This window comes from Staurois parvus, unplaced genomic scaffold (genome assembly GCF_062004578.1).
Source record: "Staurois parvus isolate SC_StPar_1 unplaced genomic scaffold, SC_StPar_1.0 ptg001007l, whole genome shotgun sequence".
NCBI lineage: Eukaryota > Metazoa > Chordata > Amphibia > Anura > Ranidae > Staurois > Staurois parvus.
Genome location: NW_028318803.1, coordinates 109,701 through 127,465, shown reverse-complemented (window position 1 = coordinate 127,465; position 17,765 = coordinate 109,701). Strand labels below are relative to the sequence as shown.

The window sequence follows — 17,765 nt, the reverse complement described above, 5'->3', positions numbered from 1 at the left end:
AGCGATGACTGTTTGGGCTACACAACATCAGATGGCTTAGCAACTATTTGTGTCTCTCCCCACCCCTCTTTTTTTTTTTTCTTTTTTTTCCTCTTCCCTGCCTGCGTGCCTGAGCTAAGGGCAGATGGATTCCAGGAAGTAAATGCTACATGAATCATTGCGCTTAATCAAGATTGCCACAGCCAGAAATGTTAGGGGAATGTTTTGTAAAGCATGGACACATGGATAGATGGGTGAGTTTGCTTTAAATGTTAAAAATTATTTTAGTTTTATGGTGCTCGGATGCAGTTTAGTTCCGTTCAATTCCTAAGAAGGTCCTTGGTTTTTTTTTTTTTTTAATTTTCCCTCCTCCTATGGCCAGCCTAAAGTGTTACTAAACCCAAAACTGTAAAATCAGTCCGTATATGCAGTAAAGCATGCTTGTTATACTCGCAGTGGAACTTAAGGGGTTAATCCTCTGCATTGTGTAAAAAGGATGTTTGATCCTGTCTTCTCTGATCCTCCCCTTCCACATTTCCCATTTCATCTGATAGAATAGAGCATCAGGGACGCTCTGCACACGTTCAGGTTTTTTTTTTTTTTTCTTTTTCTTGGGAGGGCATGAGATCAGCACAGGACCAATCAGCACTGTCCAGACAGAGGGTCAGGGGTCCTTCAGCCTCATAAGACAGGTAGAGGAGAATAAAAACTCCTACATGCTTTAACCAGTGCTTTGCTGGGCACTGAGAAGTAACAAGACTTATCTAAATGCTGATGAGAAAAGGTATTTAGCAGTATATATTTAGTAAAATAATTGCATTTTAGTATTCTGTGTACTGTGGGAGACCAGATATAGTGAATGCAGGGTCCTTGGTTTAGTGACACTTGAAGGCCCCTTTGAAAACAGTTGGTTGATTGTCTGTCTGTTTTTTCAGGCAGATCTGCTTGGGCCCACCATTCTCGTTTATGGAGGTGCAGATGTAAACTCTGTTTACACCTGTCTACCTCCAATCCGTGAAACACCAATGGAAGGGGATCCATTTCCCTCCATTTGGCTGGGTTGGACGGCATTCAGGTGCAAATGGACAGCCAGTTTGATTACATCCGACTGCCTATAGAGCAAAGTGGGTTGTGCAATTATGCTGTGCATACGGAACTATCATCTGGCTGCTTCGTTCAGCTCAGCTGGGGATCGGTGTAAAAATCCCTTGCTGAGAAAAACAAATCTGGCCTGTGTTAAAGAGGCCTAAGATTGTACAAAATTTCAGAGCCAGATATTTTTAAAAGCTGACAAAATGAACGAGAAAACAAATTTGACACTGACACTTTTTTTTTTTTTTAATTACCTCTCTTTAGCATATAACATTATTGGTGCCTGGTAAAGCACTACTGCAATCTCTCCAAGAGTGAAATATTTTTTTTTTTCCTCTCAACAATATTTAAATAGAACAGCAAACTGTGATTACTTAGCATTACTGTCTTATTCTGATCAATTCTCAATAATAGGATATATTCACATACATTCTCTATACTGCACTTCTCTAAATGTTACTGTCCTATCCGGACCACTGAGTTCCCCCCATTTAGGAACCGGCTTTTCCCCCAAGCCTCGGCTGCTGTCATTCTCAGTAGAGTGAGGAGCAGGAGGCTGTACAGTTCTGAACAGCGGGTGGTGGCAGGAGCTGTCCTCTCCTTCACATTACCCCCCTCCCACAACGGTGTCCTCTCCCCTTCACATTTCTGCCCCACTGCAGTGTCCTCTGTCCTCCCCTTTACATTACTGCCCCCACAGTAGTGTCCTCTGTCCTCCCCTTCAAATTACCCCCCTTCCACAGCAGTCTCCTCTGCCCCTATACTCTTCTACTTACATGGGAAAGCAGGGGGCTATACAGTTCTGAACAGTAAGCAGGAGCCTGCTTTTCCCCCAAAGCCTCAGCTGTTGCCATTCTCTGCTGAGTGAAGAGCGGGAAGCTGTACAGTTCTGAACAGCGAGTGGGGGTGGTGGGTCAACTTTTCTAATTAACAAGCTGATAATGGTTGCTAAGACAGAGGGTGGTCCTAGCTACCAATTTACCTGCTGGTTAACTACTGCAGCTCCTGCTGTTTAGAACTGTACAGCCTCTCGCTCATCACTCTACTGAGAATGACAGCAGCCAAGGCTTGGGGGAAAAGCCGGTTCCTACCCTACACCCCCTGTGTAGTAAGATATTATTTTTTTTTTTTTTTTGTGGTGTCCCACAGATCATGCTACGGTCTTGCAATCTCCAACCATAAACCATCTTTCTTCACTAGATAAGGACTCATGAATCAAACCAACACACTTCTGTACTAGGCTGATTATTAGCTCGTTGTCCTGAGCTTTACATATGCATCTGGATGCCATTTCTGCTACACTACTCACACTGTGATGACATATAACAGTGTGATGTCCAGTCTGGCCATGTGGTTGGGCTATGTCAAATAATGGGTGGTGACAATAGGTTACTTGGAAGGAGAATTCAACAGCAGGGATGGCCAGGTACAGAGGCATACAGCAAATATAGGGTTAAAAAAGGCATGACATGAAAACTACAGAAGGAATGTGCTAGGAAATTTCTGCTGAGTCAGGCTGATGAAGACATAGGGTGACCTTGCACGCCTTTTTCAATTCATTTTTTTTTTCATTGCAGTCTGTGTGGGTTGTGCCACACAGGAATTGCCCAGAAATAGTGCAAGAAGTGTGCGTTTTTTTTTTTTCTTTTTTTGTCACAGCGACTCAACAATTGAAACACCCATCAAAATCTCTGTTTCCACTTGGAATGCAACTGTACATGCTACCAGAATGTCGCAAGTTGCTGGAAAATCGTGCTAGTGTGAACCAGGGCTTACCGTCAGAATGTGAAAAATGTGTTTGTTTGCAGTAAAGGGTACCTGCAGTTATCCTTGCAGTACAGGTTTTTTAGTTCCACGTAAGGGGGCATCAGATTAGTTCAAAAACACCTTTGTGATGCCAAAAAACAGATGAAAAGGTGAAATTGAAATGTCCTTTCCTCCAACAGATTATTTGCTGTCGAACAATCATGTGAATTCCATAATTGTCCACAAATTTGACTTCTCTGATGAGGAAATTATGGGTTACTATATTTGCTTCCTAAAAACCCTTTCTGTAAAGCTGAACAGTCACACAGTCCATTTCTTCTACAATGAGGTAAGTGTTAAATTGATATCTTACTCAGACTTTTATTTTCAGTCAAACTTTTAAACTGAGTTATTGAGTAAACATAGAAAAACAAAACTACGTGTGTGTGTGTGTGTGGTTTTTTTTTTTTTTTTATTGAATTACATTATTTCTTTAACAAAGGATGGGTATACAAGTGATGTAAAAAAAGACTAATGTAACAACCGATCACTATTTATAAAGGTCTTTCAAGTGGAATTCAGTTCTGTTTATATGGTTGTGGGGGTAATCATTCCTGCAAGAATTAAGGCAGTAGCAAGGTCGCAAATCTGCCAAGGGCTGGGGTTGTTGATGCTACTATTTTCAGTCTGAGAATGAATATCTTTAGTCATTGCATTATGTGGCAGTATGAGGCCCTGGCACGGTTTAAAAAGGCAGTCTGGGCCAGGTTTTTTAGAAAACTGGCACACTGTTGGTGCAGGTTTGTGCTGGGTTCTTAGGGTAAACCAAATTAGTGTTCTGGTCTTCCCCCTTCCGAAGAGTCCATGTGGTTGCAAGGGAGCAGCCAGAAAGGTGTGCATGTCTGCACAATTCTCTCTGGGACAGGACAGACAAAGGCCTGAGCCTGAGACATAGAGCAGCAGAGAGCTGCAGAAAAAAGACAGCGGACCGAGGTACAGTGTTTGTGCAGGAGCACTTGGATGTTGTGTTAGATGGTCAGAAGGATCAAGGCACTAAGTCTAAACAGCAGGACTGCAAAGGAGAGCCAGGAGGCTGAATATTGTAAATTTTGTACTGCTGGTGGAATCCCCCTGCAAGGGAAGCTGATTCCTGGGTATGGTTTCTTTCTTTTTTAAATAAAAGTGGGCTTACAAGCTCTGAAAAGACATATATGATGTGTACTGAATTCACTGGTGAGCGCTACATGTGAGCTAAACAACCCCAAATTATCACATTTATTACAATTAAGTACTCATTTTAGATGTAAGACCGAGCTTTTAGTGTAAAATAAAATGAAGAAGAAAGAGAAAAAGATAAAAGGGATAGAACATAGAGACAAGACAGAGGGTTGGAAGTTAGCCAGAGCAGGTCCCTGCATATAGACCCCACCTTAGTGAATTGCGAGTAGTTAAATTGATCATGCAAGTTATCAATATTCAGCAAGTTCACCAAGTAATTGGTTATCCAAGGGTTCCAAATGTCACTTTAATTTTTTCAGTTTGTAGTGTAAAATAGATGCCAGTTTTTCATTTGGGTACTGTAGCGGATGGAAGAAGAAAGGAGGGAATAAAAAAGATAGATATACTCTCCGGCCACTTTATTAGGTACATCTATTCAATTGCTTGGTAACACAAGTTGCTAATCAGCCAATTGCATGGCAGCAACTCAGTGCATTTAGGCATGTAGACGTGGTGAAGATGACTTTCTTAAGTTCAAACCGACCATCAGAGTGGGGAAGAAAGGTGATTTAAGTGACTTTGAATGTGGCATGGTTGTTTGTGCTAGATGGACTGAATCTGAAACGTGCTGATCTACTGGGATTTTCACACACAACCATCTCTAGGGAAATCGAGACCCACCAGAGCAGAATTGTAGCCTCTGTTTTCTGTTAGCTGACAGGAGTGGCACCCGGTGGGGTCTTCTTCTGCTGTAGCTCATCTTCTTTAAGGCACGACGTGTTGTGCATTCAGAGATTAGTAATTTACATATCTTGGTTGTAACGAGTGGTTATTTGAGTTACTGTTAATTTTTTTTATCATCTCAAACCAGTCTGACATCAACAAGTCATTTTTGTCCACACAACTTCCACTCACTGGATATTTTATTTTTTTTTGGACCATTCTCTGTAAACCCCAGAGATGGTTGTGCGTGAGAATCCCAGTAGATCAGCAGTTTTTGAAATATTCAGACTAGCCTGTCTGGCACCAACAACAACGGGGAAGAAAGGACATTTAGGTGACTTCGAACGTGGGATGGTTATCCCACGTTCAAAGTCACCTAAATGCCCATTCTTCCCCATTCTGATGCTCAGTGTGAACTTCAGCAAGCAGTTTTCACCACGTCTAGATGCCTAAATGCATTAAGTTGCTGCCATGTGACTGGTTGACTAGCAATCTGAGTTACCAATCAATTGAACAGGTGTACCTAATAAAGTGGCCTGTGTGTATTCTATCTATCTACTGTGTTTCCCCGAAAATAAGACCTACCCCGAAAGTAAGCCCTAGCGGTACTTTTTGACGTCCCTCTAATATAAGCCCTCCCCCGAAAATAAGACCTACCTCCACCGGGGGAGAACTGACCATTCGGGCACTGCCCGAGGACCCGGGGTCACTGCCCGAGGACCCGGGGTCACTGCAGGGTCCCATGAGAGGCTCAGTCCATCCCTGTATGTGCCACTTCTGAAATAAACAGGCATTGAGGGGACGGACAGTGAGACAGGCACTGCTGACACCTCTCCTCCTCGGAGTTTCAGCAGAGGGGTGGGTCCACATCCCGACCACGGTGCTGAAGACAGAGTGCTTGCTTTAAAACGTACCTTTTTGTGGAGCTGGTGGAGAGATCAGTTAGGTTGAAAGCGGACGATCCCCGCAGGATGGATTGGATCTGCGGATTGGGGAGGATAATGGATCAGACTGTGATCCATTATGCTCAATCCGCAGATCCGATCCATCCTGTGGGGTTCCTCAGAGGGGGTGTCAATAAAAATAAGACCTACCCGAAAATAAGCCCTAGTGCATTTTTTTAACCTAAAATTAATATAAGACAGTGTCTTATTTTTGGGGAAACACGGTATCTCTCTCTCTCTCGCTCTCAGGGCTCAGAATTTCAAGGCCTGAGCTACTAGCCAGGCCTTAAGAATTACTCGCCACCATTTTCCCCAGCCAACCCCTACCCTGCCTAAACACAGCCTCGTAAATTATCTCATTAAATAACACTGGTAAATGTTTTAGGCAGAATAAAGTTACAAAAATAAATTAACTTTACCAATATTAACATACAGCAATGTAAACATAAAAGGAAAATAAATGCTGTACATCATCAATTCCCAGCAGTACATTATACAGCAATTCAGAATAGCATCAGCTATAGAGGATTACAAATCCTAGCAATACTTAATACAGCAATGCAGGATACCACCAGCTATAGAAGACTACAAATCCGGTGTCCTCATCAGAGTCCTCCTTTTTGTCTGGTGTCTTTATCAGAGTCCTCCTTTTTGTCTGGTGTCTTTATCAGAGTCCTCCTTTTTGTCTGGTGTCTTTATCAGAGTCCTCCTTTTTGTCTGGTGTCTTCATCAGAGTCCTCCTTTTTGTCTGGTGTCTCCATCAGCGTCCCCCTTTTCGGAAGGTGTCCTCATCAGCGTCCCCCCTTTTCGGCAGGTGTCCTCATCAGCGTCCCCCCTTTTCGGCAGGTGTCCTCATCAGCGTCCCCCCTTTTCGGCAGGTGTCCTCATCAGCGTCTCCCCTTTTCGGCAGGTGTCCTCATCAGCGTCCCCCCTTTCGGCAGGTGTCCTCATCAGCGTCCCCCTTTTCGGCAGGTGTCCTCATCAGCGTCCCCCTTTTCGGCAGGTGTCCTCATCAGCGTCCCCCTTTTCGGCAGGTGTCCTCATCAGCGTCCCCCTTTTCGGCAGGTGTCCTCATCAGCGTCCCCCTTTTCGGCAGGTGCCTCCATCAGCGTCCCCCTTTTCGGCAGGTGCCTCCATCAGCGTCCCCCTTTTCGGCAGGTGCCTCCATCAGCGTCCCCCTTTTCGGCAGGTGTCTCCATCAGCGTCTCCCTTTTCTCTGTTGTTCATTTTGTTCTTGACCATAATCGCCAGCTTCAGGAGTAGGAGTAGGCAGAAAAAAAGAACAAGCACGACACGCCTATGGGCAGTCCTAATTGGTAGTAAACCCCACTCTGCCATAGGCAGCTCAGTTTTTTTTTTTCTGCCTAGTCTAGGTGAAAGGACCAGGCTCCCTACTGGGGCCTGTGGTTCTATAGATTTTTTTTTTTTTTCCTTTTCCCTCTTTTTTTGTTTTGCATTCTTGCAGCCATTGAGAAATACTGTGTGAGCTGTGATTGGTCACAGCTTGTCACATGGTACAAGGCTGCAGTGAATAGCCTTGTACCATGTGACCTCTGTGATTATTCACAGATTTCACAAGTAGTAAGCAATGATGTCAGAAGTGACATCTTGCTTAATACTATTCATGTGATCACTGATTGGTCAGTGATCGGAGGAGGACACAGCGGGCACTGGATCGCGGTGCTGTGCATTCCTGGGGAGTGCCCACAGGCGGGGAGCGGAGAGGACGTTTATAAACAGCCACCCACTCCTGCAATGCTCCCGACTGGCATTTTTGGTTATGCCATTCAGAATCCAGTTTAATATTTTTATTGTTGTTCAATCGATCGAGAAATTTTTCAAACTTGCTTCATCGCCTGCCCAGAAAATTATCAAATCATCAATTAATCTTTTGTACAAAAGGATTTCCTCAGGGGGATTTTAATAAACCATCAAATTTTCCCATTATACCATAAAAAAATTGGCTACACTGGGTTCAAACTTTGCCCCATAGCAATTTCCCTTATTTTTTATAATTATCATTATACCAATAATAGTTGTGTTGTAAATTGTATTCCAAACATTGTAGCACAAATTGTTTCTGAATATTTCCTAGATCACTCAAATGATCAATGGCCCAATGTGTAGCTTCAATTGCCTCAGTATCATTAATATTATACAGTGGTGATACATCTGCTGTGGCAAGCAACACATTCTCCTGTTCCAACGGCTTCTTATTCAAGAGTTGTTTAACCACTTGAGCTCCAGAGGATTTACCCCCCTTAATGACCAGGCCTCTTTTTGCTACTCGGCGCTGCACTAATTCAACTGATAATTGCGCGGTCATGCAATTCTGCACCCAAACGAAATTTACGTCCTTTTTTTCACACAAATAGAGCTTTCTTTTGGTGGTATTTGTTCATCTGTGCGCTTTTTATTTTTCACGCTATAAACAAAAAAAGGCCAAAAATTTTGAAGAAAAACAATTTTTTACTTTCAGCTATAAAAAATATATAGTAAACTCAAAGTTGGTTATAAATTTAGGCCAAAATGTATTCTGCTACATGTTTTTGGTAAAAAAAAATCCCAATAAGTGTATATTGATTGCTTTGTGTGGAAGTTATAGCGTCTACAAACTATGGTATAAATACTGCAACTTACACCATTTTTCTGATATACAGCGCTGCGCTAGTTTAACAGACAATTGCGCGGTCCTGCAATGCGGTACATAAAGGGAATTTACATCCTTTTTTTTCCCCACAAATTGAGCTTTCTTTTGGTGGTATTTGATCGCCTGTGCGGGTTTTATTTTTTGCGCTATAAAAAAAAAAGGCTGACAGTTTTGAGGAAAAAAAAACAATATTTTGGACTTTTTGCTATAAAACATGTCCAGTAAAAAAAAAAATGCAAAAATCAAATTTAGTCATAAATTTCTGCCAAAATGCATTCTGCGACATGTCTTTGTTAAAAAAAAAAAAAAAAAAAAAATACATGTAAATTAATTGGTTTACGTGAAAGTTATAGCGTTTACAAATGGCAGGAAAGATACTGGGATTTTTAGGTTTTTTTTATACTAATAATGGCGGCGATCAGTGAATTATGGCGGCGATCAGTGACTTATGGCAGCGACCAGCGACTTATGGCGGGACTGTGGGACTGCGGCGGACGTTCTGACATTGGGGGGTACTGACTTGGGGTCACTGACATCCCCAAAAACACTAATACAGTGATCAGTGCAAAAATAAAAACACTGACACTGTACTAATGGCACTGGGGAGGAAGGGGTTAACTTTATTTTGCAGGGAAGGGTTATCTGAGTGAGGGGGTGTGTGCAGCACAGGGCACAGCTGATCGAGAGAGAGCAACTCTTCTGTCTTGATCAGCTCGTCCTCGAGCTGACAAGGAAGTGACAGACAGCACAGCTACTGCAGCTGTGCTCTCTGTCACTGTTTACCGCCGATCGGCGGGAAACAGCCGCTAAGAACCGGCTGTGACCCGGCGACTGACATCCGCGGCGGTGATCGGCGGCACAGATAGGGCGGTGGCGCGCCTCGCGCGCGCCCCCTATTTGTTTACAAAACACGTGTTTTAAACCGTGGTTTTGCCTGCCAGTGCCGCCCTGCCGCTTTATTTATACAGTGGCAGGGCGGCAAGTGGTTAAGATGTTTTGTATCTTTCAAATAGGCTGTGGTTTTCTGGACCATTGGTTGTGGAAATTGGTCAATGTATTCTCCTAATCTTGCATTTACCGATTGAGGTAACCTGGAGTTTTTCCTGTTTTTTTTGTGAATTTTAGGTAGTAAATAAATGACAGGTATTCTACAAGTGTCAGGAATTAAATATCTCCCTTTAACATTAAGGATTTTTTTCTTCGTACCCTTCTTAATTAATGCATCTAATTCTTTTTTTTATATTTTTACGAGTGTGAGCCTTTTCACTTCCCGAGACTTGACATCGGGGACATGTACTATCAGTTTGTGGCATTACCCCCCTTTCCGTCAGGTGTCCCCATCAGAGGCCCCCCTTTCCGTCAGGTGTCCCCATCAGAGGCCCCCCTTTCCGTCAGTTGTCCCTATCAGAGGCCCCCCTTTCCGTCAGGTCCCCATCAAAGATGCATGCGGCTTCTCCTTCTCTCCCTCCTATGGAAGGACACTCTGCTTACACTGCTTAGTGCCGGCTGTCTGTTGCCCCCTGCTGGCTGGAGGGAGGAGACAGTCTAATCCTCCCTTCAGTGAGCTCCTTGTGATAGGAGGGAAATCACAATTACTGCGGTCACTAAGGAGCTGCCACAGCAGTGTCGTCCCCCCCCCCCCCCCCCCTCAACACAGCGCCTGCATCCCCCCCCTTCTCCCGATGTGGCACCAAGGAAACACTCATCCACTTGCCAAATGTGAGCAGGCAAGTGGAGATTTTAAGCCGTGCGGGTGTGTTTATATATGTATGTGTGTGTGTGTGTATATGAAATGATTAGTCTACAAATCGAATGGTAGGTGTTTTGTAACACTGAGAGGCGGAATAGCAACAAAAAGTTCAAAAGAAATGCATGTCTAAAAAATTATGCACTGATTTGCATGTTCATGAGGGAAAGAAGTATTTGATCACCTTCACAAAACATGACTTAGTACTTGGTGGCAAATCCCTCGCAGGCAATCACAGAAGTCAGATGTTTCTTGTAGTTGGCCACCAGGTTTGCACACATCTCAGGAAGGATTTTGCCCACTCCTCTTGGCAGATCCTCTCCAAGTCATTAAGGTTTGGTTGCTGACGTTTGACAACTCGAACTTTCAGCTCCACAGATTTTCAATCGGATTAAGGTCTGGAGACTGGCTAGGCCACTCCAGGACCTTAACGTGCTTCTTCTTGAGCCACTCCTTTGTTGCCTTGGCCGCGTGTTTGGGGTCATGGTCAAGCTGGAACAACCATACACGACCCATTTTCAATGCCCTGGCTGAGGGAAGAAGGTTCTCACCCTAGATTTGACAGTACATTGCCCCGTCCATCGTCCCTTTGAAGCGGTGCAGTTGTCCTGTCCCCTTAACAGAAAAACACCCCCAAAGCAGAATGTTTCCACCACCATCTTTGATAGTTGGGATGGTGTTCTTGAGGTCATAGGCAGCATTCCGCCTCCTCCAAACATGGCGAGTTGATGCCAAAGAGCTCGATTTTGGTCTCATCTGACCACATCACTTTCAACCAGTCGTCCTCTGCATCATTCAGATGTTCAGTGGCATACTTCAGACAGGCCTGGACATGTGCCTGGAAATAATTGACAAGATCCTCAAGTGTAGTTTTGCTGATTCTTCACTGTTCTCATGATCATTGACACTCCACGAGGTGAGATCTTGTATGGTGCACAAGACCTAGGGAGACTGACAGTTGTTTTGTGTTTCTTCCATTTGCGAATGATTGCACTAACTGTTGCCACTTTCTCACCAAGCTGCTTGACGATAGTTTGGTAGCCCAGTCCAGCCTTGTGTAGGTCTACAATCTTGTCCCTGACATCCTTGGACAGCTCTTTGGTCTTTGCCATGGTGGGGAGTTTGGAATCTGATTGTTTGGATTGGACAGGTGTCTTTTATACAGGTAACAAAATTAGATTAGAAGCACTCCCTTTAAGAGACTGCTTCTAATCTCAGCTTGTTACCTGTATGAAAGACACCTGGTAGCCAGAAATCCTGTTGCATGATAGGGGATCAAATACATATTTCCCTCATGAACATGGATATCAGTGCACAATTTGTTAGACAAGTATTACAATACACCTACCATTCGATTTTTAGACTGATCATTTCTTTGTGAGTGGACAAACATTCAAAATCAGCAGGGGATCAAATACGTATTTCCGTGTGTGTGTTGTCAACCAAGTCTAACAGTGTGTAAAGCAGTAAGCTTATCTACATAATTGATCTATGAATTTCTGCAGGGTGGATTTGATTTAATTCACTAGTGAAATGGCTCAATTTAAATAATAATTTTTAAAGTGCAACTGTCATCTCTTACCTGCTGTTGACTTCACTTTAATGGGATGGCAGGTGATGTGACAGTGACACAACAAGGTGAGGGACGTGGCGGCAGCAGGTGAGGGGATGCCCGCTATCAGGCACTGCCATGATGGATCTAAAATGACAGGTGCTCTTTAAGTGTAAGGAATCCGACTCATTCTTGCTGTTAGAATCTCTAATATTTGCAAATCAAGGTTTCCTTTTTAGATTAATAACCTGTCAGGTTAGTATCAGAACCAATTTTAGGTTACAAGGTTAATCACACATAGCTGGAGAACTACTCAAATTCTTTTATTTCATGTTTTTTTCTCATGGTTACTGTAAGATTGTGTGAATGCATCAATGCAGTGCATGTTATCTCAACTTGCAGAACAGCATCATGCTACATAACTAAGCTCCATTTCATGCTGAATACATTCAATTATTAATGTACAGTGAGGATCGAAAGTTTGGGCACCCTGCAGAATTAATATCTTGTATTGCCCCCTTTGGCAAGTATCACAGCTTGTAAACGCTTTTTGTTGCCAGCCAAGAGTCTTTCAATTCTTGTTTGAGGTATCTTTGCCCATTCTTCCTTACAAAAGTCTTCCAGTTCTTTGAGATTTCTGGGCTGTCTGTCACGCACTGCTCTTTTAAGGTCTATCCATAGATTTACAATTATGTTGATGTCAGGAGATTGTGAAGGCCATGGCAAAACCTTCAGTTTACGCCTCTTGATGTAATCCCCCGTGGATTTCGAGGTGTGTTTAGGGTCATAATCCATTTGTAGAAGCCATCCTCTCTTTAACTTCAGCTTCAGCTTTTTCACAGATGGCATCAAGTTACCATCCAAAATTTGCTGAAATTTTATTGAATCCATTTTTCCTTCTACTCGTGAGATGTTCCCTGTGCCACTGGCTGCAACACAACCCCAAAGCATGATTGATCCAACCCCATGCTTAACAGTTGGACAGAGGTTCTTTTCATTAAATTCTGTGCCCCTTCTTCTCCAAACGTACCTTTGCTCATTCCGGCCAAAAAGTTCAATTTTAACCTCATCGGTCCACAGATGCATCAGGCTTGTCTATATGTTCCTTTGCAAAGTTCAAACGATGATTTTTGTGGTGAGGACGTAGAAGAGGTTTTCTTCTGATGACTCTTCCATGAAGACCATATTTGTACAACTATCTCTTTATAGTGGAATAGTGTACCACAACTCCAGTGTGTGCCAGATCTTTCTGGAGGGATCGTGCAGTCAAACGTGGGTTTTGAATTGTTTTTCTCACAATCCTGCGAGCTGTTCTGTCTGATATTTTTCTTGGTCTTCCAGATCTTGCTTTAACTTCCACTGTTCCTGATGACTGCCATTTCTTAATTACATTCCGAGCAGAGGATATTGACATCTGAAAATGCTTTGCTATCTTCTTATAGCCTTCTCCAGCTTTGTGAGCGTCAACTATTTTCAGTTTCAGTTTTCTAGACAACTGCTTAGAAGAACCCATGGTGCCGATTGTTGGGGCAAGGTCAGATGAGTCTGGGCATTTAAAACCTTTGAGATTGACATCACCTGGTCTTCCCAGACGATGATTGAGAACAATCTATGACACTGGCAGGTCTCAGCTTGGCAAAGGGGGCAGTGCATGCTATAAATTCTGCAGGGTGCCCAAACTTTTGCAGACGCCATTTTTTTTGTTTAATGTTATTTTGAAAGTGTAAATGATGGAAATAAAATCTAACTTTTGTTGACATATTATAAGAATGTCTAATGTGTAATTTGATGCCTTTTGGAGATTTTTCCATCTTTCCTTGGCTTCTTTGTGCACATTAATACAAATTTTTAGCTGGGGTGCCCAAACTTTTGATCCCTACTGTATCTTAAATAGATTTTTACTCCAAAAGCATTTTATTAAAATAAATTTGATAAAAATAAAAAAGTTAAAAGAAATCTGATTTAAAAAAGAGAAAAACAATTATCGATTTTTATCCACCCTGAATTCTTGTAAGAGATGAGGCTAAGATCAGTAGGTAGCGCAGACAGCATTGTTTCCTGTACCCAGATTCCTCAGTTCTGGCTATTTGATGCTTAGGTCTTGGCTGAATTCAAAGTGTTTTGGCGGTTTTCCTACCCACACTTATTTACTTGATTCTATACAGATTATAAACGTAATAAGTGATTATAACCCTTTGTCTATATTTGAATTTAGCCAATAGTGTTAATATTAAAAGATAACCACTGTGCAAAAAATAAAGATCTAATTTATTTATACAGAAGACAAATAGTTACTAATATAGTCAATCAATTGATGTTACATGGAATAAAATATTAGATGTTACAGTATAGAGAGATGACTATAAGAAAGGAAGTTATCGAAAATAAAAGATAGAGCATGGCTTACACATTACAGACACCCAGATGTTGTTAGGTCTGGCTCCTGGAAGGCACACACGATAAAGAGAGAGCTTATCCTTTGTCTAAGGTGTTTTATGCACATTACAAAAGACCATCCCAAGAACCACCCACCCAAGTTATCTTCCAATGGGTGGGCTTCAGAGCAAGGTACACTAAGAAGCAGTTGCCTTCCATCCCCCTCAGCTCCATTGAGTCTTTTGCAGTGTAATCCCCCTCCCCCCCACAGTCACAGTAACATACATGGAGGTGTGTTGAGGTGATACAACAGATGGTAAATATGTTGAAAATTATTATAGGCCCAAAATAGCCACCACATCTCCCCCTCAAGTTCATTCGAGAACTTATGCCCTCCCTCAATGATTTTGTACCCACCCATGACCACCCAGAAGGCCCAACCCCCCCACCACCACTGCGGCCTCCTCTTCTTTCTTGATCACGAAGGAACTCCTAGTCCTGGTGCCTCCGAGACCTCACATTCGCACCATGAATGCCTGTGCTGCGAGGTTTCCTCACCCCTCTGCCTTGGAAGGATGGAACTCCAACATCGATGGCGGGATCCTGGTATCTTTAGTCCCGTATCTTGGGAACACTGTGCAATGTTTGCAAAGATTGGATCAGACCGCAAAATGGCACTATTCAGCATGGTGAAAGATGGTTGAGGAAGGTCTAGCTTTTGCACCCTTGTCTCAAGAGATGACGTGGTGGTTGTTGTTTCTTCAGGTGGTGGTAGGGCAGGCCTCCAGACAATCATACATGGATACAAAAAAAGAGAAGGAGAATGTTATTGGGGGGGAAATCAAGCATGAAGCAGCTGTTTGGCCTTTAAGGTTGTTAAGCATAGGGGGTCCTAATGTGGGCAAGTAAAGTGGGATCCCCACAGGATGCAGAGTCTGAGCAACAGCCGGTATTTACCAGAGCCCCTGAAGGTGGGGATGGCCAATGCTGCATGCTATTGTCAGGTCTCAGTTCCTGGGTTCTCCCCACCCACTCACAGAGCTCGGGGTGGAAACTATAAACAGATTGAGGGATGTCTGCAGGAAGCAATTCTAAGCCTGTGGTTCCCCATCGGACTCTTGAAACTGAACCGGGCACAAATGCCACAGCCTTATAATTCAGGCTAAAAAAATTACATGAAACAAGGAAAAAGAGAGAGAGGAAAAAGTAATAAAGGCAAAAGCATAAACAAAACGATATAAAGATAAAAAGGGTACAGATTTAATGCTCCTCCAACTACGACTTTTACTTTAGGATGGTGAAGAGCAATGAATCTGTATTCATACAAAAAAATTAAAAATGAGAAAAGGTGAAAAAAAAATAATATATATTGTGGATATATATAGTCGCCTAGGAAAACTGCATTAAAACACAAAAACATTGCAGAAATTGCAGCAGTTACTAGACAATAGACAAGTCCTCCGCCATACTATAATCAACAGTATATTTGCAGGTCAGGTACACAAAAACGGGGAGAGTAAAAAAATTTGATTGAAAAAAACTTTTAGAATTTAGATAAACCTGACTGCATTTTATTGCTCCAATTTAGAGGCTTCTCCCTAAAACAAACCAAACCAAAAAAAACAATAAAAAAGGGGAAAAAAGAAACAAAGAACATCAAGAGTTTCCTTTTCCTTTATGTTGTTTTAGGGTCCTCTCTTGAATGTGCAAATTTCTTTTGTGTGTATCGGATCAGGTTCTTTAGAGAGCAGTTAATGGCCTCTCGGTTTCTCAATAGGAGATACCTCATTGAGGTACACCTTCTTATAAGTTTGGTGATCATTTTCCTGCTAGTGATGCACATTATTAATTGCATCAGGAAGAGCAACAGGGTTACACAAATCAGGTGAAGAGGGTGGAGTAAGATGTTTAAGAAAGCTGTGGCTTTAGGACTGTACCTGAAGAAACTCATCAGCATACCTTAGCATCTCTCTAATGTGTGTGTTACTTGGATTAATCGACTTTGATCCAAAGGTAACACCTAAATTGACCACTCCACTCCTCCTAAGACATCCTGATCTCCAGCTCCCCTGTTACCTTCTCCCCTGCTCATCATCAGGACTGCTCCAGAACCTCTGGAACTCCCCTCCCCAGTATGTCCAGCCAACGCCTACCCTGTTCACCACTAGGTGATCCCAGAAAATTAATTTATTTAGGGTAACCTCATCTGCCTCCACCTAAAAACTATACCTCAGCCAGCTCCATCACACCATTCTCCTGCAGCTATTACTTTTTGTACCACCCCCTCCCTTTAGATTATAAGCCCCTTGAGCTGGGCCCTCCTATTAATGCACTGCACAAATTGTTGGCGCTATCTAAAACTCAAACTTTTAACTCTGGCCCAAATCCCAAAGGAAGTTTCTGTAGGTGTATGGGGGTGTCAGGTTTGAGACCAAGCATTTTCCCTGAGGTAATAGGGGTATATCCCTGTGTCTCTGCTATTCTTTGTGCCAGCATTGCTGTCTCCTGTAAAGCCCCAAGCATAACATAACACCCACCTTTCTCCAGCACCCATCAGTATCAATCATCTGAGGATGTCCGGACTCATAAACCATCAAAACATGATGGACTCGGGGGTATAACGCAGTAAAATCCGATAGGATAGTACCCAAATTGACTGCGGTATATGCACATTGTTCAGTCCCTGCAACGGGACACAGGAATGAGTCAGCGTAAGTCAGACATTGATAGCCATGGAACTGAGCCATCCACCAATCCTTACGACTCATAACAAACGTGGATACTACCCTACCTGGGTCTCTGCAAAGTGGAAATTATCCCACTGAGAAAAAAAACAATCATTCCTCCGAGGTCCTGGGACACCTCTGATTGTACCTGGGTACCGGACAGAGCAAGTTGGGTTTCCTGACCCCTTTACCAACATGTACCAGACCTCCCAATTTGGTTCTGAGTATCTCCAGATCCGTATTGTAATATTAATTGAGGTACACTAGGAGTCTAGGACAGGAAGGGCACCTATGGGTACTATGTGAGGAGACTACAGCATACCCGAATGTATCACAAGGTGAAGGGCTCTTGGAAGAGCCGAGGCACAGTGTTCAAGGATCTGCTGCTATTGGGAACAATTGGACAATAAACAAATAAGAATCTCTTGCAGCGCCGAGGTGCTGGGATCACTAAACAGGGGGTAAAATTCAATTTGACAGGTGTGCATAGAGACATAGATACTGGGGACAAATACACAAAAAAAAACATAAAAACAGCCATGCAAACAAACAATCTGAATTCTCTAGAAGACAGGTAGAGGTACACTGTGACACTGGACAGGAAACAGGCTTAAAATACAATTGGGTACACAAAGGCAGGCTGCTAGGAACACAAAGGTGACAAGCCTATGGTAATTAGGTAAGCTTGAAAAGAGAGAGCCTGGCTGGGGGGTGGGGGTGTAGCTAACTGAATTAACAGCAGGAGGTTAACCAGTCTACAACACAAGTTTTGTGAAACAACAAGGATCAGCCAAGCCTTACAAGTTAAAGCCATGGCACTAAATATAACATCATACCTACTGATCCTTAGGAATATCTTCACAAAACACAAACACAATAGATGTAGTAACACTTTTTAGCCTTATAGCATTGTCTTAATCAGATTTCCAACTGAAAACTGGCTTTACCTAGTCACCAATCAGTGGAGCAAAGAAACTCGTTCATACCAGAGCTCCATACATGGCAGATTAGG

General features: G+C 42.8%; 1 protein-coding gene across 1 annotated transcript in view; it reads left to right on the top strand.

The window, feature by feature from the left end:
• LOC149441298 (protein CLEC16A-like) overlaps positions 1-17,765 on the top strand; it is a 217,975-nt gene that overhangs the window by 117,614 nt on the left and 82,596 nt on the right. The window contains exon 4 of the mRNA XM_089657505.1: positions 3,018-3,166. Coding sequence (XP_089513631.1) covers positions 3,018-3,166 — 149 coding nt within the window. The remainder of the gene's footprint in view (positions 1-3,017; positions 3,167-17,765) is intronic.